The sequence below is a fragment of the Scardinius erythrophthalmus genome (assembly GCF_964197995.2).
Source record: "Scardinius erythrophthalmus genome assembly, chromosome: 14".
Lineage (NCBI taxonomy): Eukaryota > Metazoa > Chordata > Actinopteri > Cypriniformes > Leuciscidae > Scardinius > Scardinius erythrophthalmus.
In genome coordinates, this window is record NC_138234.1 from 25,541,613 (window position 1) to 25,562,492 (window position 20,880).

At 34.5% G+C, this 20,880-nt stretch overlaps 2 protein-coding genes across 4 annotated transcripts; both read right to left on the reverse strand.

Moving 5' to 3' along the window:
• Positions 1-1,369: 1,369 nt before the first annotated feature.
• On the reverse strand, positions 1,370-7,498 carry LOC308701645 (complement factor H-like). Of its 3 annotated transcripts, none has more exons than XM_081384010.1 (17): positions 7,236-7,358; positions 6,867-7,043; positions 6,663-6,768; positions 6,476-6,552; positions 6,122-6,304; positions 5,849-6,016; positions 4,988-5,182; positions 4,732-4,908; positions 4,475-4,651; positions 4,162-4,338; positions 3,919-4,080; positions 3,604-3,783; positions 2,850-3,017; positions 2,431-2,607; positions 2,160-2,333; positions 1,753-1,799; positions 1,370-1,549 (listed from the first exon to the last, which is right to left on the reverse strand). In XM_081384010.1, exons 1-16 carry the CDS (start codon positions 7,303-7,305, stop codon positions 1,792-1,794), a joined length of 2,376 nt encoding a protein of 791 aa, XP_081240136.1. In that variant the 5' UTR covers positions 7,306-7,358; the 3' UTR covers positions 1,370-1,549; positions 1,753-1,791. The 3 variants fall into 3 exon arrangements, with proteins under 3 accessions (XP_081240136.1, XP_081240137.1, XP_081240138.1); XM_081384011.1 differs by having other exon boundaries at positions 1,371-1,532; positions 7,236-7,498; XM_081384012.1 differs by having other exon boundaries at positions 1,372-1,563.
• A 4,836-nt stretch (positions 7,499-12,334) lies between these two features.
• LOC308702077 (complement factor H-related protein 2-like) lies at positions 12,335-19,651 on the reverse strand. Its single transcript, XM_081384699.1, has 8 exons — positions 19,159-19,651; positions 18,372-18,551; positions 18,129-18,290; positions 17,819-17,998; positions 16,547-16,738; positions 16,248-16,439; positions 14,907-15,092; positions 12,335-14,749 (listed from the first exon to the last, which is right to left on the reverse strand). The coding sequence occupies exons 1-8, from the start codon at positions 19,226-19,228 to the stop codon at positions 14,556-14,558; spliced, it is 1,356 nt and encodes a 451-aa protein (XP_081240825.1). The 5' UTR covers positions 19,229-19,651; the 3' UTR covers positions 12,335-14,555.
• Positions 19,652-20,880: the final 1,229 nt, after the last annotated feature.

Consider the following 20,880-nt stretch of genomic DNA (forward strand, 5'->3'; position numbering starts at 1 on the left):
TGTGCGAGGACTAAACAAAAAGGCTACCTTTGTTCCAAATGCTGTAACGTTTGAGTACTTTATGCGATCACCACAAAATTTGATTCAGATGCAGCTCACATTTAGGGGTACTTCCCCAAAAAAGAATTTTTCTACTACCATATTTCCTTCCCAAGTTATTGCATGTCAAACAAGAGAGATATGCAAAATCATAATAATTTTTTTTTTGTATTTATCAGCAGTTTCACGGCAGGAGAATATCCAAATGTAATGTAATTTATATTTTCAAAAAATTTGAAAAGAGTTCTATCAAACAATACCTACCTTTTGACTCTCCTTGTTATAGTTTTGAAGTTATGAGTCTTTACTTTTTTGTGTGTCACTCAGACAAAACAACTCCAAAAATGGCCTCAGGGTTTAAGGGGTTAACTTGCGCTCTTTGCTGCTGTTGGCTGAAGCAGATAACATGTTTTATCTCTCTCTCTCTCTCTCTCTCTCTCTCTCTCTCTCTCTCACTCTCTCACTCTCTCTCTCACTCTCACTCTCTCTCTCTCTCTCTCTCTCTCTCTCTCTCTCTCTCTCTCTCTCTCTCTCTCTCTCTCTCTCTCTCTCTCTCTCTCTCTCACACACACACACACACACACACACACACACACACACACACACACACACACACACACACACACACACACACACACACACACACACACACACACACACACACACACACACACACACACACACACACACGCAGGCACGCACGCACACACACCTCATTACTATATTGATACTGTGGGGTTTTCTTCAGAACATTTTTACACAGTATTGGTATTTAACACTGTTTGCCATTGACAGAATGTATACCGTATGTATACAAGGAGTAGTAGTAGTAATAATAATAACAATAATAACAATGAAATGTACTGTAAAGGAATACCAATGCTTTTTGTTTAATAAAAATATAATAATACAAAAAATTACTTGAATATTTAAATCTGTTGCATTTCGCAGGTGGTTTAAGACTGGTTTTAGATTTTTAAAAATGTACTGTAAGGGAAGACTAAAAGCGTTTTAAAAGCTATAACAATTATGAAAATATATATGTTTTTGGTGAGTTTATAATGTAATACATTTCTCATAATGTAAAAAATTGTTATGAGCTCAAGATTTTATAATGTTTTGAGAAAGTTATTACATTATGAACATTTTATTACAATAAAAATGGAATACTTATTACATTATGTGCGTTTTTTACATTATCTGCAGTTATTACATTATGAGTTGCTACATTGCCCTTTAAGTTAAACTCATTATGTAAATAAATTGGGAGAAAATAGTTGAATGTAAAAAAAAAAAAAAAAATGTATAATAATAAATACCCAACCCAGAGTAATAATTTGAAAGTTAAGCTTTATTCCAAAGCAGTGTTAACACAGTGTCATATTACTGTAACATAAGCAAGTAGACTGAAGAATCAAGCAAGCGCGCGCGCGCGCGTGTGTGTGTGTGTGTGTTGCTCCTGCAGCAGCATGTCTGTCTATCTTCATTCACATCTGTGGGATCATCAGATCTTAATACAGAAAACTATGATAAATGCAGAGTTACTTGTGGGCATTATTGTTGTTTTAATCAGTGTACATGCCCACAGAGACTTATCCACTAAAAATCATTACAGGGTCTTTATCACATTCAAATTTTGCACCATAAAATCTATTGTGTTGCTATAAATCAAACGTGGATAGTAACATCATCAAAATGTTTCATAGTTTTTACCTCAGTGTTTTAATCCACCTTTCTTTCAATTTATATGTCTTATTGACCTGAAGAAAACAGAGGAAAAAAACAAAACAAAAAATTAATTCAACAGAAATGTACAGTACCATTTAAAAGTTTGTGGTCTTTTTTTAAATTATTATTCAGTAATGATGCATTAAATTGATCAAAAGTGACAGTAAAGACATTTCTAATGATAAAAAAGATTTTCTATTTCAAATAAATGCTGTTCTTTTGAACTTTCTATTCAGTAAAGCTGTCCGTAACTGACCCTTCATGAATTAAACCTCAACAAAAGAGGTCTATAATATCAGATTAGTTAGCAAGATGGTAAAGATACAGCAGCAGGCAAAACCTGGTGACCTCAACTAATTCACATATGAAAGTGCACAAACACATGTACTCACATGGTGGAATGGTCAGCTTCCCATCAGAACATGTCAAGGTCACATATGGTCTGCTCCACCCAATATAATATTTACAGTAAGGATATCTCTTTTCACCATGGGGTAAATAGAACTTTTCTGGGATGGGTTCCACATTGTGTCCTTCAAAAATCTCAGGTGTAATTTCGCATGGCTCTGTGAAAGATGCAAAATACAACTGATTACACACAAAGTTCAAAACACTTAATGATGGGAGTGATTCAAGAGAATTATTTGGAAAAGAATGACTCACTCAGACATTTCGGAGGGGTCTCCCATTTCCCTTTCTCACACTTATGATATCGCTGTTGCTCATTCAGCACATAGTGAGACTGGCAAGTGTACGATACCCATGTGATCTCATTACCATCCTTATACACGGGAGTATAGTCTCCATTTTCAACATAAGGAGGTGGTGGGCAGATCTTACCTAAACAAGTAACAGTTTCAGACATATTTCAGTCCATTTTATGCAGTGTTTTATAGTGTCCCCTTAATCATTGTAACTGTCAGTGAAGATGAGTTGTTTGTAATATATATAATTAAAAAAAAATACAGATAAATGTTCCACTAAATTCACAATCATTCCCAGCTGTTGTTCATCATGGATCTAGTCAATGTTTTACCCACTAGGTAGTAAATGTGATTTTAGGTTCATAAATTCTAGCTCACCCCTGCAGACAAAGGTTCCATTCCATTCTCCATTTTCACAGATCCATTGTCCTTCTGGGATTTCATTGTATGGCTCGATGCACTTGTATCTCAGAACTTCTTTATTGTCGTACTCCTCTTTCTTTTTTAACAGTGTCATAAAATTCTTGCGTGGTTTCTGACACTTTGCTAACGGAACAAGTAAATGCATAATGTAAAATAGTGCCATATACATTATAACACATTTACTGCTTGAAAAACGTGCCCAATATTTTTTAAAGAAAACGTGGAGAGAGGCTGAGTGGAGTCAGATTTATTCTTTTAAATTTTACTCATTAATAACTTTGGATAAATTCAGGTTTTACATTATACTTAGTGTCTCTGATACTTTATTTAACAAGTTTCTAGCATCTCTTTTATTTTGTGAATTCACTGAGGATTACCATTTTAAACCACTAATCACTCTTTCTCTTGGCTTCAAGCAGATGAGAAGACTGCTTCATGGAAAGCACAGTTTAACATTAGATTGTTATAATAATCTAAAGCAAAAGTGGCAAAACACAAATTCTGATTTCGCTGGGTCTTCAAATCAAATTGATTTAATAATAATTGTCATCACTACCACAAATTTTTATGTGCACTTCATGTTATTCCTCGATTGTCGAATATCTAAGAAGAATCTCTCTTGGTCTTCACCTACAAAAATGTGTTTTTTTTTATAACCAATCTGTAAGAAGGTTTAAAAGTCAGTTATCACCACAAATCAAAATCTTACCTTCACATGTTGATGTTTCTTCCCAAGTTCCATTGCGGCAGAAAACTATATTTTCCCCCTTCATTAATAATGGTTTTCGACATTCATATGTTACATTTGATCCATCTACATAAACTTCTTCAGGTTTAGATGTTATGAGTGCATTTTCCACCTTTGGAGGAATGCCACAATGCACACCCACTAAAAAAAGAAATGTATGGAAATTCATGAAATTCAGTAAGACTGAGATTAACATCGTCAATAAATAGTGTCTATTGTCCACTATATGCTGTCGCTGCTCCCCACAAACATGCAATAAGAGTTTGAGAAGCTCACCCTCACAAACTGGTTTCTCCCATGTACCATTGATACATGTTATGAAGCTTTGACTTGATATGAACCCTGGATCACATTCCACTTCAACAGTTCCTCGATCACGAAGGCTTTGCTGTAGTTTTCCATGCTGAACACTGGGAAAAGCACCACATTCTTCCTCCCCTGTAAAGACAGAAAACAGGAAGCACATTTCAGTACACTATCATTCGTCTAACACCTGAGACTGACAATAATAAAACTCACGGATGCACCGAGGTTCTTCAGACCAAGAGCCTTTGCTGCATGTCACTGAATCCCACCAGTTCCCAGTGAAGGGTTTATAACCCGTGTTGCAGGAGTAAAAGATTTCTTCTTCATTGGAGGGGAGGCTGTATGTGAACCCCTTTTCCAAGGATAGATCACGGCACAATCTCTGCTTTGCTGCGAGAAAGCTGTTTCAAATTTCTCACAAAATTCTGATTACATGTGTTTTTATGAATTATCATTGTGCTGATATATAATGATTTGATTGAATATTGAAAAAGTTCCAGTATCTGTATATGTAACTGCATCATACCAGTGCATTGTCGTATGCCTGTCCATTTAGTCTGGGAATTACAGGTGATTTGTATAGACTGCTCTGGTTCAAACCCAGGACGACATTTATATTGTATTCTTGAATTGATGTTGTAGTGTGTTCTCTGATCTCCCACAATCTCTGCATTTGGGATGTCTGGTGTTGCACACATTTTTACTGTAAAACAAAAATATCCATCATTCTTATTTGAATTCATAATATATGCACAAATTGTAAGATTTAATATCAGCCCATACCAGCACACAGTGGTTTTGGTGTCCATCCGTCTTGTGTGCATGTGGCCTTTTCTGCTGTTTTATCATATCTATCCGTGCAATGGTAAAATATTTTAACTCCCAATGTCTTATCTCCCGAGAAGTAATATCCTGGGCTAGACACACCAGTATGGCCATATGGAACTTCACATCTAATTTCTGAAACCAGATTTACATTATTTTAATATCATGCGGTAAGTTCAGCAATAAATGCAGAAGTGTTTCTCTATAATCTTACCCGCACAAACAGGCTCATAATCCCACTGCCCATTCTCTCGACATGTAAATGAGTTGATGGTTTCTTTTGTTTGAAAGATCCAGTATTTTTCAGTGCAGGTGATCTCCACACTTTCTCCAGCTCTGAAAATAGTTTTTCCCTCTGGGTTGATCTTTTTTACTCCGAATGTGGTTGACTTAAGCTCACATGTTATTTCTGTACAAGACATAATTAAGAGATAAAGCAACAAAAAAATGGGAAACAGATCTGTGGATCTGTGGATTTGCATGCTGTGTCTTTTGCAAGAGACAATCCTGACAATTAAAAAAATAATAAAAAATCCTATAATGGAAAAATAAAATTCTAGCTTTCCATGAATAGAGTGTTGTATTGGAAGCACATTTTCTATTTTAAGAACCTTTATAAATATTTGCTAAACTATTCTGAAAATCAAGCTAGCATGAAAAGTATAGTTTCAAATATCTGTATTACCCCCTAAGTTCTTTACCTTCTCGACAATCAAAATTATAAAACATTCACACTATTTCGAAATAATCAGATAAATTGATAATCCTAGTATTAAGTAGTTATTAGCTCATTTTGTAGATAAATAAATATTCTCATTCTGTTTTCTCACGTTTTACAAATATTGGTGTGTTGACTGCATTCATCAAGCCCACACTTTTTTTGTGTGTATGGAACATTTTTCATTAACTAAATACTTGCAATTTTGTTTTAGATTTTTTAAAGGTTAATAGCTATCTAATTTTAGAATGTTTCAGTGTGACAATACATATTTGTTTGCGCAATGAAAGCTATATGGGTAGAAGGATTTTATTTCCCCTTTGAATTCTTTATTATGTAAAAATAACGGTGTATTACCATCACATTCTGGGTTCAGAGTCCAGCCAAATTTAGCACATCTGGGTATTCCCTCTCTAGGTTTGAACCCTGGTGAACATCTGTATTTTAATATGGCATCTTTCTGGTATTCTTGCCTTTTCTCAACAACATAACCATTTGGTATATCTGGTGCTGTGCATGTTATCTCTGTGTGAAAAGCAAGGGAAAGAGAAATAGTTAAATTGGTGTTTTGAATAAAGCTCAGAAATCTGTGATCATTGGGCGAAGATACAAACAAACAATGGAATGGACCTTTGCACTTTGGAACGGGGTGACTCCATTCGCCCGTCTCTGTGCAGTGAATGTCACTACTTCCGTCTATCTTTCTGTCATTAGATACACACTCAAAGTGAATAACATCACCATAGCCTCCCTCCTCTGTGTTGCCCGATGCAATCACATCCCCATCTGTGCGAATGGCTTCACATGTTACAGCTAGGCAATAAAATATTACAATAAATACAAAATAAAGTAACCAACAAACCAATCACTCAAATTATTTTAGTTATAATTCACTAATTCCGAAGTTTATGACTGAGAGAAAATCAAAAGAAATCAAAAATATCAAAAGACAAAAAAGAAAAATAGTTACTGAAGAAAGCGTACCTTCACAGATAGGGAGAGTATTGTCCCATCCTTGAGCTCTGCAGGTACGCTGATTGATTCTGCTTGTCATTTCAAACCTGCAGAACACAAGTACAAGTGCACACTTTTTACAAGTACAAGGAGTGTTAAACTGAAAAGGACAGTATGCATGTCATACAAGATAATAAAAAGCATAAAGCACATTTACCCTTTCTTGCAAGTATACAACACTGTTGCTCCAAAAACAAACTCAGATCCTGATATAAGACTAAAATCACCATTTGGTGTGTCCCCTGGGTGACTGCATTTTTTCTCTGCAGAAATCAAACAAGTTTTACTCTGCATTGTAACATTGTTTTTTTTTAAAAATGATGTGGTCATTGGTGATGAGGAATTGACCATTTTCTCTCACTTGCACATGGTCGCTTAATGGGTGTCTTCCACTCTCCTTTTTCACATTTTAATCTATACATTCCAGTATAACCTGTCGTGCAGCTCAGCCTCACTGTTTCACCATCACTGTATAACTCTTTCGCAACTGGTTCTGTGTTTTCATAGTTAATATCTGCTATACGACATTTTGGGTTCTCTACGAGAAACACAAACAAATGTACAAAGATGTAACTGTCATGTATTAAATGCTGAAATACATGCAAAACTAGGCAACACTTTCTAAATCTACAGTTTGGGAAGTGCATATAATATAACATTTGTATTCAAGTCAATAAAATCTAAATTAAAAAGACATTCAAATAAATAACAACAACAAAAAATCACTTGCCTTGACTTTGGGCAAAATTTAAGGAAAACAACCAAAAGACGAAGCCGAGGAGTTTTACAGGAACTCTCATTTTGATCTCAATTCACAAGTATCTTTGTTGGTCTGTCTCTGATACTCTTGTCTGCTTGGGGATCAACAAGTTAATCATTTATCAAAGTCAAAGAGAGGTTTTTCTTACACCAGACCACTCTGTGCACAAGCAATAACAAACAAATCTTATCTGATCCACCAATTCATATTTGCCATTTAGACACACCAAAAGCAAAGTTATTTTAGAGAATTCAGACTTCTTGAGTCATATTTATACAACATATGAACAGGAAGCAAAGGGCAGGTTCCAAAATAATTGCCATGTTCGAATCTGAACTCTGTAGCTTAATCTGTTAATGTTTTTAAGATTCACAACACTTTCAAACTTTTAAATATTGCAATAGTACAGTCATTGCAAAATGAATATGTAACTGCCATTGTCAAATGTGTCCAGTACAATTGAGCAATCTATTGAACTGGTAAAAAATAAGAAAAAGAAAAAAAAAAAAAAGAGTATGACACTTAAAGTATTCAACATTTTTTTGTTTTCTCTTATGGCTAGATGATCCTCCTCCTGTCACATTACAAAAAAATAAATAATAATAATAATAATTTTGGAAAGGTAAAAGCTGGATGTCATTTACTGGATCTTACTAGACTTTTGGTAAACACAGAATTGTTAAACTCAAAGGTCTTTATTTGCAAATGGCTATCATGTGATAACAGATTCTTGGCAAATAATGAATATGTTCAAGAAATATTGAAAAAAAGAGTTCTTAACCTTCAGAAATTGTTGACTATGAACATAAATGTCAAACTAAATAGCCTATTATAAGGAGTTGTTTTATTTCCTGAGGTTTGTGATTTTTGAAACCCTGTTACCAGAATTTGAGACATGTTTATATACTAAAAACTCTGAATTGAGTAGAATATTTTACATCAATAAGTATTACATAAACGTCAAAATTAAAAGCTTGGTTTGTAGTGACTGATAAACCTGTTTTTATTTTTGTAGGGATTAAATAACTTGATTAACAGAGTTGAAGGTTTAGCTTAATGAATGCAGTCAACACTATGTTTGTAAAAAAAAAAAAAAAAAAAAAAATTAAATGGAATGCGATTATTGGTATTGTTCCTGTTGTAGAAAGCATCCAAATAATGTCACAATTTTAACCTTTTTTCTCCCCTCAAAATACTGGGCAACTGCTAAATATCTACTTCCAGAATCCCTTAATCAACTGCACCACCAAGTGGTCCCTGTGTAAAGTTAAAATTTATGGTTGTATTTATTATTTTAAATTATACACCACGTTTTTCAAGTGTATCGACTGCGACAGACAAAAAGATTGTCAGCAATTTCATCAGAACACACAGTTATTAACCAACCAAACTCTGAACCCTTGGTTAATATGTAAAAAGTTACCCCCCTTAGAGACGCTGCACAGACAATTTACATGAGACACACACACAAACGCTCTCTCACTAATGCATTCTATAAATGTAATCTTACTGTGCTACTTTATTTGTTTCTGATTTATGACGAGCAGAAAACTGTAAGAAATATAACCACCCCAAAACAGGCTCATTGGAAAAACGTAAAAAGCAAAATATGTACCAATATGTATATATCACTGCAGTTCAGAAATGAACACCATGTTCTAAACCTAACCTTACAGGCTAAAGTCAAAGTAAACCACTGTTTATATTGTGAATTGAAACACAAATATGAATTATGCAAATATATAAATCACAGCTGATTCCCATCTAGGAAACACACTCAGGTGTTGAGGTTCTTTCAATCGCATGACCATATGGTATACTGTAACCGTACATTCTATAAAGCACTCTGAGATGGGTCTTTTTTTTATTGAATTTCTGCAGGAAAAGACCTAAACCCAACAAAACAAAAATGTAGAGAGGCTTCAAAAGAAACTGCAGTGCAAAACACAATCAATGACCAATACAATATACTGTTTGTTGTATAAGGGCAGACCTGACACATATAAAATAATGCAGTTTCTGTAATTCCATCTGATGTTAGTGTTTTTATGACATTGTGCTATGACTGACTTAATCTTCCTGTTGGACGAGAGTGTTTTGAAAAATTATTTGATTTTGAGACATGTTTGCAGTGTTTTGGTATAGTGTATTGTAGTGTTGTTTTTGGCAGCCTGTTTTAATTTTAGTTTTAGTCTAGTCTTTGTGTCAGGCTGTCATTTTAGTTTTTATTAGTTTTAGTCACATTCATACTCTTTTTAGTCTAGTCTAGTTTTAGTCGACGAAAACTGATGACATTTTAGTCTAGTTTTAGTCGACGAAAACTGATGACATTTTAGTCTAGTTTTAGTCAATGAAAATTGTATTTTAGTCTCTTTTTAGTAATGTGATTCTATTTAACCCAGTCAATATAGAATTTCAAACAAGGCTATCTTATTATAGGCTATTTAGTAGGCCTATATTTAGGGCTGTGACGGCCCATACACAAAATAAATATATTTGAATTATATTTTCAGGAAATATTTTGGAATATATGCAAATATTTGAAATTGGCCCAATAAATATATTTCATACTTATATTTCATATATCTTTGTTATATTTCAGAATATATTTCAATGTATTATATGCCACATATATTTTTGACATTTTTGGGGACCCATACAGAAAAAAAATACATTGAAATATATTCTGAAATATAACAAAAATATATGAAATATAAGTATGAAATATATTTATTGGGCCAATTTCAAATATTTGCATATATTCCAAAATATATCCTGAAAATATATTTCTTTTGTGTATGGGGGTGGCAGGTTTTTTTTTACCACCGCGGTAATGGACCAACTACCGGCGGTGGTTGGGGGGTTATTTAAAAAAAAAACTCGTTTTATATTTCCACACAAAGACGCGTGATATACACTCTGCGCTTTGAGAGGGGTGTGGGACGCAGGAAAACACGAAGATATCGATCTCCATCGATCTCTTTATGATATCTTTGTGTTTTCTACTTGATGTAAATTGGTTTGAAGAGCGAATTTTATCCTCCACAAGGGCGAAATATTTAGGCTATGTTTGAGATTGCGCTGCCAGAGAAAGTGAAACTAAAAATCACCCGCGCGTGTGAAACGCGCTTTACAACTAAACTTGACGCGCCCTATGTCTATATAACAAGCACAAACTGTGTTAAAAAGAATTTGACATGCAAGTACAAATGTAGGCCATCTGTCCTACAGCGTTTTTCTACTTTACCACAGTAAAGAATACGAATATAATAGGCCTAATTAAAAGCGAACCAAGAAACGTTTATAATACCTTTAGAAAATGGGTGAGACGTGACGTGAGTGAAGATTTGGGAAAAGAAACAAGAGATTCCATGCAGGGATGAGTCACGATTTTTGGATATTCGATTAGTTTATTTAATTATAGGATATCGAATAGGTTGTGCGATTATTCTCTAAAATAAAATCTCCATGTTCTGGCGCTGATGCGGTGACGTGTTCATGTAACCAGAGACGCTGTCAATAACATGCAGCTGTCACAAAGAACCGGCAAAAGTAATGATCATGAATGTGTCAAATACATCAATGGGACATTTTAATAGAATAACTAATGGAGTAATATATTGTTAAATTCGCTGATAATCGGGTGACCAGATCGCAATCCAGAATTTAAAGCCGACAAAGCCATGGGTTCACGCACAACTCTCTCATTCGTCGTGACGTTATAACATTTCGTCTCGTCTCGTTTTGGTCAACGAAAATGAAGAGACATTTTAGCATAGTTTTTATTTTTTTAAACCACATTTAGTCTCGTTTTTATTCGTCAACGATATTGCATTATACATGTATTTTAGTCATCGTCACATGACCATGCATTTACGTCTAGTCTCGTCTCGTTTTCGTCAGGTGATAACGGTTAGTTGACGACAATATTTCGTCATAATTTTCGTTGACGAAAGCAACACTAGTGTATTGTTGCTAGTGTATTATTGTATTTTGAAAATTAGTGTTGGAGTCTAGTTTACAATGTGTGATTTTGAGCATGCAGTTAACTGTTTTGCCAATTGTGTGTGTTGTAGCTGTGTTTGTGCGTTAAGAGTTTAGGAAATTTGTTAAAAGTATTGAAAAAATTGTCATATAGCGATTGTAAAAAACTGTTGTTGTAGACACACCAATCAGGTTTACAGTAAGCACTATAAAAAGGCAACAGGTAAGTTCACCTGTCTTCAACAATACTGTAAAACTGTATGAAACCTGGAAAATGGTTTGTTATGAATGTTTTGTTGAACTGTTCAGTATTGACTGACTTGAGTACATGAAAATAAATAAATTTTCATTAGTCTGCACAATTGGTGTCATGTGGTGTTGGTGAATTTATTTTGACACTTTCTCTGTGTAAATAATAAAAGTGTTTTAGGTTGAGCACAGGAGTGTGTAACTGATTCAAACTGAATCAGACCATATGATGGTTGTGTTTATGTTATGACAACAAATGGTTTTGACAAAAGTGTTCCATTTTGCAAATGATCTGAGGTGTTGTGTTACTTTGGTGTAGTGTTGTGCTAATTGTGTGTAGGGGTTTGAAAACCCACGCCCTGTTTTCAAAATTGTGCTTAAGCAATTGAAAAAAAAAACTGTTATCGTTTTCACACAAAATTATGATTACAGGGCCAGATAATGATTACAGTTTTTTTTTTTACAATTGCTAACTTCCTTTTGTCCAATCTGTAGTCACATTTTCAAAACTTGAAACACAATTAGCAGCAACACATTTCTTGAAATTATACCTCCTTTTCCTTGAAACTCTAAACACAAATCCATAACTTCTCACCCAATTCCCCATACTTCCTTTTTTCAGGTCAAAATGAAGCAGTATATTGTAGTGAGAATGTGTTTTGTACTGCAGTTTCTTCTGAAGTCTCTCTACATGTTTGTTTGGGTTTAGTAAATGCGTGCATTTTGTTTTGTGTTTTTTTGCAGCCGAAATTGAATACAAAAAAAATAAATGACCCTTCTTAGAGTAGCTTTATAGAATGTATGGTTTATGAAAAAAAGAAGACAGAGACAGAATTGCTGCAGTAACGGCTTTATTTGCACAGGACATTTCTGCAAGATAACAAAATTATGCAATCTAGCTGCCATTTACAGTATTACTGTATGGGAAAATACAAAATATACAAACAGAAAAAGCCATCTTCTAATCCGCCCGGTCTTCTGCATTTGGGCACATGTTCTCAACAGCATCACACCTGATATATTTTCTGGCAAGGCATCTTGGGAAGAATCTTTTGGCATGCCTTATCCACCCCTGGCAGTGTTCAGCTGTGATGTCTTGGCATGCAGCATCCATTGCATACAGGAGGGACATTTGGTCCTGTGGACGATGGTCCAAAACCTCCAAAAATCTCCAGGCTGAGAAAAACTCCTCAATGGGGTTGAGGAAAGGGAAGTAATGGGCAAGAAAAGGGGACATCATCCATATTTGCATAACTTCAATCAGCTGTTTCTAAGTAGTAATGGCGTAACATTCAGGGGATATATTTGTTTCAGTTCACAATATGAACAGCTGTTCAGTTTGACTTTAGCCTATAAGTTAGGTTTAGAACATGATAATATCAGTACTGAGATACAGTGTGAAAGCATTTGTACATTCGGCAGTAAAAATCCATTGTTTTGGTCTTTGAGCTTGTGTGTAAAAGAAGTTCAAGAATTTTAAATTTGTGTTAACTGTGTGCATTTTGTGTTAAAGCAACAAGAAATGTGTTAATTGTATAGCTTACACAGACGGATGTTGTGTTAACTCTGTTAAGAGTTTAGGAAAATTGTTAAAAGGATTGGAAAAGTTGTCATAGTGATCATAAAAAACTGTAAAAATTCAAAGAGTCACCTTTTTACTGTGTATGTCCAAATAATGAAAAGAACTTCAACACCTGACTATGCCTCCAACTGAGATAAAATAAAATAAAAATGCTTATCAGTTGTTTCAATATATATATATTTTTTTCAGTACATTTGAGCTTCTGTTGTTGCAGAAGTAAGCTTTATACTATATTTAAGGTTTAGTACATCATGCCTTCATTTCTGTCATACGGTGTTTAATCATTTGTAAATAAGACCAGAAAGATCCATGATTTTGATATTGGGTAAGCTTTTGTGAAAAGAAAGTTTAAGCATTTTACAAATGTGTTAATTGACTGTATATTGTGTGAAAACAACATGAATTGTGTTGATAGTATGGTCACAACAGACAAATGTTCTGCTAATTGTGTTTAGAGTTTTGAAAATGTTATGTGACTAAAGATTGGACATAAGGATGTTAGCAATAATAAAAAAAAAAATAAAAAAATAAAAAAACGTAAATCAGTTAAAGCCCCATTATATAGGATTTCCGTTTTGGTCAAACAACGACCCCTAGAGTCGCTGTGGACTACTTGTATTTAACGTTACTGTCGTAAATACCACTCACGCAGAGCAGTCTCTTTACTCACGGCCTGACCCCCCCCCCGGTCCCCGTTCAGTCAGATAGAAGCTGTAACGAGTGGAAATAAGGTGTGGCCCCTTTAAGAGCTGCGCGCCCTGTTTAACTGTCGGCAGTCTGTGCGCCTCGAACACCCCGTAAGCGGGTTGTTTCTGTTTGATGCTCATTCTTGTCCTATTTTTGTCTATCAAGTAATGCTGTGGACGGTAGAACATGTGACAGACAGTTACACGAGTTCGATTGGGGAATAAACACAACGCGTTACAAATTGTCGGACATGGAACAAGCACAGCTAGCCTCCGAAGATGTCTACTAATCCATCAACAAGAACGCCAGGTGCTTTTTAGCTCACACCAACGAGTGAAAGCTTGTCCAAGTGATATACAATATAAGCAATATAACGTTATTTACAAGTCCAACAGCATGTGAGGACGTGTTGGGGGAAGTGAGGTAGCCTATGCCGTAAGCAGTCGGATTTTGTAGTTCTTTTTGTGCGCGGGTGTTACTACCCGAACCCCGAAGTTTAAAAGTACGATTAAAAACTATACAAACCCCGTCAGGCTATGGCAGACGTGTCATTCAACCTATTTTAAGTCGATGTACCATCACAAGGGTTTTGGAAATATATTATGAAGGTTGAAAAGTTACTTAGTGTTACTTTAATGTCATTTCCATGCACATTTAAACATGTTGCTTTTATCATTTAGTTTTAACAGAGAAACTGAATTGGGAAAAAGGATTTATTTAGATATTTTTTATTATTTTTTTATTATTAGTAGTACAGCTGATGCATCAGTGATGTTTTATTCTCCTTGTCACACACACTCAGGCAAATTCATCACTCCATCATTACAGTATTGTATTAGGGGGATACTGCCTATTAAATATTTGCCCCTCTGACATGCAAAGGTGATTCTGTCCCCATCTGGTGAGAATATCTTTTCCCGTCCACCCCATTTCAGCTCTATACCTCTTTTATCCATTTCCTCCACCGTCACTGAACAAGGCTCTGAAACAAACAACATCTCACTGTCACTGTTACAATATACATTCATTGATTCATCAAAACCAGAACAACTACAAGATTACATCAAACTTACAAAATAAAATACAGCTAGAAAAGCCTTACATGTCTTTGATGTATATGGTATAGAGTTCATACTTACTCAAACACTTAATATTCCCTCTCCATTCGCCTTGTTCACAGGTCATGTATTTGGAGTAGGTGCGACTCTGAACCAGTGTGTATTTATTAAAGCAGACGTATTCAACTCTCTCCCCTGAATTGTATTCAGATTTCGCCATTTCTGTTGTATCTGCAAATTCTACTTGTGGTGGTCGCTCACATTTCTCTGAAGGCAAAGCAAAGTTATTTTTTTATTTTTAGATCACCACAAAAATTGGCAAATGACATTAATAAACCTCAATATCAGCCACATGCCTTTTTATGGCCTTTAACCATTGAACATGATTTTATGTCATGAAAATGATTAAATTGAGAATTTGGGGTCTTCTAAAATGTTTTAAAAATGCCTTTCTGCATTGAAGAGATCTGTGGATATTTCTATATAATATATTGTAACCAAATCTAAATGTGTGTCTGAAGTTGCGGTTATGCATGGTAAGCTCATCGCCATGGTTTTAGTGCGTAGCTATGCTGTTGCTAGGTTTTTCTGGGTGGTTGCTAGGACATCTTCTATGCCCAAATCAAGAGAGACGATGTGCCAATGAATTACGTATCAAAGTTGAGCATTTACTTTAACATGAGCAATAGTGATGCTTGCAAACACTGCTAATAAAACTCAACTATGAGTAATGGGTGTGTTTTAGGCTTTACGTGCGTTAAACCAATCAGAGTCTCATCTCCCATTCCCTTCAGACCAGCACGCCCATGGGCGCACATGCATATGCTATTTAAACAACGCGGCTTAGGCCGTCGAAACCTTTGCCTAGCACTACATTGCGCTGGGTGTATGATAGGGCCCATAGTCTTAATGGTGTTTTGCTAATTATTGTCAAACTAACCACAGGCTCTACTCTTCAGCACAATAACCCCCAAAACACATAACAGAAAACCTTTTCAATTCTAAAATAACAGAACATTAAACACTAGCAGCTCTCCCACTACATTAATATTGACCAAAACACATGAAACAACACTTCATTGTAAAATGTACTCTTAACAGTCAGAAGCAAAGCATGCTGGGAACTAGAAATCTTCTGCAACTCATTCTGTAAATGTGTGTATATATGCGTGTACATACATTCACATTTATATGGGAACATGTATGTGAAATATAAAGGATACAACTTTATGAATATTTCATGTAATGCTATTTTTGCCTTAATTTCTAAATATTTTCTATGTATCAATATATAGCCATACATGGTCAATGCATATATTGAAAAATATAAGCACTACTTTCCCATTTATGGAAATGTATTATGTAATATATCACATTATATTTTGCAGAATATTCCCCTATATTTATGTTCGTAAGGGTTACCTCCTACACATTTAGGAAATGGGACGTCCCATTCTCCAGTTGGCAAGCAGGTGATTTCACTCTGTCCTTGTAATTCCGATTCCTTCCTAACACATGAAAGAGTTATTGTGTCTCCAGGTCTGATTGAAACCTCAGGCCCCAGGCGTCCGTCTGATCTCATGTTTACAGACAGGTTTGCGACACACATTACCTCTAAAGAACATAAAGATCTGATAAATCAAGCATCCTCCATGTGAACAACAGATCTGTCATTGATCTATCTTTGTCCAATCCAAGGCTTTTACATTCTGTGTCCTTACCTTCACATTTAGGGAAAGGGCTGCTCCATTCTCCATTTGGCTGACAGGTGATTTCTTCCTGTCCTTTTAATTTCAGCCCTTGTCCATTGCATGAAAACCTTAACTTGTGTCCAGGTTTGACTGAACCCTCAATATCAGGGGATCGCTCTATTTTTAAGTCTTCCACTGTTGTGTTTAGAGGACATGTTGGCTCTAGAGAAAGCAGACACTTGATCACATATTTATCCACACAGAAGCTTTTATACTTTGTGGCCCAGTGTTCAAGAGTAACTATGCTAATTACTTTTGCAAAATTAGTGGTTTAGCATAACAATTACATTTTTGTCATATATTCAATAAGCAGCGTAAAGATAATATAATACAATACACAATATAATGCATATCCTGACTAAGGTCTGTTAGCTTGTGAGAGATTTGTTATACAAATAAATTAATAAAACAAATTACATTTTTCCACTTAATTCACCATCAGTCCCAGCTGATGGTTGTCATGGATCTAGTAAATTTTTACCATTATGTAAGTAAATGTGATTTTTGATTCATTAAATTTTAAGTAACTCTCTTGTGCAGAACTTTTCACTCCATTTTCCATTTTCACAGATTCATCGTCCTTCTGGAATTTCATTGAATAGCTCAATGCACTTTTATCTAAGAATTTCTTTATTTTTGTACTTGTATCTTTCTCATGTGCCAAAAAAAACAAAAAAAAAAACAAGAAAAAATATATGTGGCGAGAGACTGTGGAGTCAGATACATTATTTTAAATTTTCCTCATTAATAGCTTTAGATGCATTCAGGTGTGTACATTATACTTAGTGTCCCTACTACTTTATTTAAAGAGTTGCTATCATCATTTGGTTTTGTGATTTTTAAATCTCTCAATTCTTTTTCTCAGATTAGAAAACTTTTTTAAAAGAAAGGATTATAGCACAATGGCACTAAAGAGCATTTGATTGGACGTAAAACTGTGTAGCTCAGGATGAGTCATCCAGCATATATCAGCAAAAACTGATAATGTTTAACATTACAATAACATATTAATCTAGTGCAGATGGACTAAACTCAAATTATGATTTTACTGATTCTTCAAAGCAAATTGATTTTGTAATTACTGTTGTCCCCACCACAAATTATCTGTGGAATTGATGTTATTCCTCTTGATTGTCAAATATCTAACAGTCTCTCTTCATTTTCACATACATATATATATATTTTTTTACTCATTTGTAAGACGTTTTAAAAGACAGTTATCATCACCAATCAAAATCTTACCTTCACATGTTGGTGTTTTTCCCCAAATTTCATTGTGGCATAAAACTGTATTTTCCCCCTTTATTAAGAATGATCTTCGACATTTGTATGTTACACTAGATCCATGTGCATAAAATTCTTCAGGTTTAGATGTTATGAATGCATTTTCCACCTTTGGAGGAATGCCACAATGCACACCCACTAAAAAAAGATATGAATATAAATTCATGAACTCAATCAGACTGTGATTAACATTGTCAATAGATTATATTGTCCACTATATGCTGTCGCTGCTCCTCACAAACATGCAATAAGAGTTTGAGAAGCTCACCCTCACAAACTGGTTTCTCCCATGTACCTCTGATACATGATATGTAGCGTTGAGTTGATTTGAACCCTGGATCACATTCCACTTCAGCAGTTCCTCGATCATGAAGGCTTTGCTTTAGTTTTCCATGGTGAACACTGGGAAAAGCACCACATTCTTCCTCCCCTGTAAAGACAGAAAACAGGAAGCACATTTCAGTCCACTATTATTAGTCTAACACCTGAGACTGACAATAATAAAACTCACGGATGCACCGAGGTTCTTCAGACCAAGAGCCTTTGCTGCATGTCACTGAATCCCACCAGTTCCCACCAGTGAAGGGTTTATAACCCGTGTTGCAGGTGTAAAAGAGTTCTTCTTTATTGGAGGGGTGGCTGTATGTGAACCCGTTTTCCACGGATAGATCAGGGCACAATCTCTGCTTTGCTGCGAGGAAACAGTTTAAAAGATGTATTGAGAAACAGTTTAAAAGATGTATTATGATTTGATTGGATATTGAAAAGGTTCAAGATAAAGGCAAATTCTCAATTTCTCTCAGTATGACTGAGAGACAAAGACAAAACCGTAAACTTCCAAGGAAGCGTGAACTCAAAGGGACATTATTATCCCACCCATGAGCTCTGATTGATTTCATTTGCTTTTCATTTAAAAACTATGAACACGTTTTTACACTTTTTTAAAATATTTTTTAAAAGTATTTTTTTACTTATTTTTTAAGTACTATTTAATCTGATATGACCTGTCATGTAGTTCACTATCACTGTTTCACCATCAGCATATTAAGATTTTTAATCTGGTTTTATGTTTTCATATGTAATGTTTTTTCAAAGATATTCTGAGAAGCACAAACGTCACACAATGACACACCTGTGTATATTAAATGCTGAAGTACTTGCACAACTAGTCAACACTCTCTATGATACAGTTAAATGTTCTGGGAAGTGCTTATAATATAACATTCATGTTCAATTCACTAAAATCTACATGAAAAAGTAAAAAAAAAACCGTTAAAAAAACAACAAAAATCACTTACCTTGACATTGGCCACAATTAAAGAAAAACAACCAAAAGACGAAGCCGAGGAGTTTTACAGGAACTCTCATTTTGATCTCAATTCACAAGTATCTTTGTTGGTCTGTCTCTGATACTCTTGTCTGCTTGGGGATCAACAAGTTAATCATTTACCAAAGTCAAAGAGAGGTTTTGCTTACACCAGACCGCTGTAAATCAAAAAAATGAAAATCTTATCTGATGCAGCAATTCGCATTTGTCATTTAGACACACCAAAATACAATTTACTTTAGAGAATTCAGACTTCTTGAGTCATATTTATGCAACATATGAACAGGAAGCAAAGGGCAGGTTCCAGAATAATTGCCATGTTTGAATCTGAACTCTGTAGCTTAATCTGTTAATGTTTTTCACTGGATCATGTTCTTCTTGAATCAAATTATAAAGTACATTATATGATGAAAGACAGAGCATTAGAAAAGATTGAGATTGAAGAAGATTCCCAACACTTTTTTAACTTTTGGACATTGTAATGCAAAATTAATATGTAACTCCGATTGCAAAATGTGTCCATTAGAATTGAGCAATCAATTGAACTGACAAAAAAGAGAGGCAGAAGAAGAGTTTGACCCTTAAAGTATTTGCCTGTACTTAAACTGTTGTTGTCTCTTAGAAAACACACACAAAAAAAAAAAAGTTGGAAAAGCTGGATGTCATTTACTGGATCTTACAGTGTTGACTTTTTGTAAACGCTGATTTGTTAAACTCAAAGGTCTTTAACTTTATTTGCAAATGGTTGTGATGTGATCACAGATTCTTGGCACATTCAATGAATATGTTCAAAACAGGGCCTGGAACTCTATAAGAAATGCATCATTTTTAAATAGTAATTGAAATAAAGAGCGCTGAACCTTCAGAAAATGCCGACTGTGAAGATAAATGTCAAACTAAATACTGGAGTTTTTTTTTTTTTTTGAGGTTTGCAAAAAAATTGCATCATATACCAAACTTGAGACATGTCTAAATATTAAAACCCCTAATTTGATTAGAATTTGTTATAACAATAAGCATTACATAACATCAAAATGAATCAGACAAAATTCATATGATTAAAAAAAAAAGTTTTGGATCAAAGCTTGATTTGTAGTAACTGATAATCTTATTTTCATTTTTAATCGTATTATTTTGTTTAATTATTTATTTAGTAAAATTGCTTGAGTAACAGAGTTCTTAAATAAGATATTTAGCAGTTACCCAATATTTTGAGGGGAAATTTATTTAAAATTGTGGCATTATTTGGACCCACAGCTATCAGGAACAAGACAAATGATCGCATTTGATTGTCTGCATTTTTATTTGACAAACATCATATTTGTGGAGTTTGAATTTATGATTGTCAATATATGCTTACACTGAAAAAAATGTTATGTTGAATTTACTTAATTTTATTACGTCAAGGGGTTGCATGAAATAAATTTATCTAAATCCAGATATATTTTTTAAGTTGAGTGTACTTATATTTTGTAAATTGGTTGTACTTATATTTTATAAGTAATTTCAGATTAATAATATTCATAATTTTAGCTAAACTATTTTAAGTTGAATTTACAAATTTTTTTTTCAAGAATCAGCCTGTGAATCTCAACAATGGTGACAATTATAAAGCATGTTGCAGTGCATTCTGGGTGCCACCAATCAAAACTCATTCATGGCTCCCATCATGCATTGCTGCATGAATCAATAA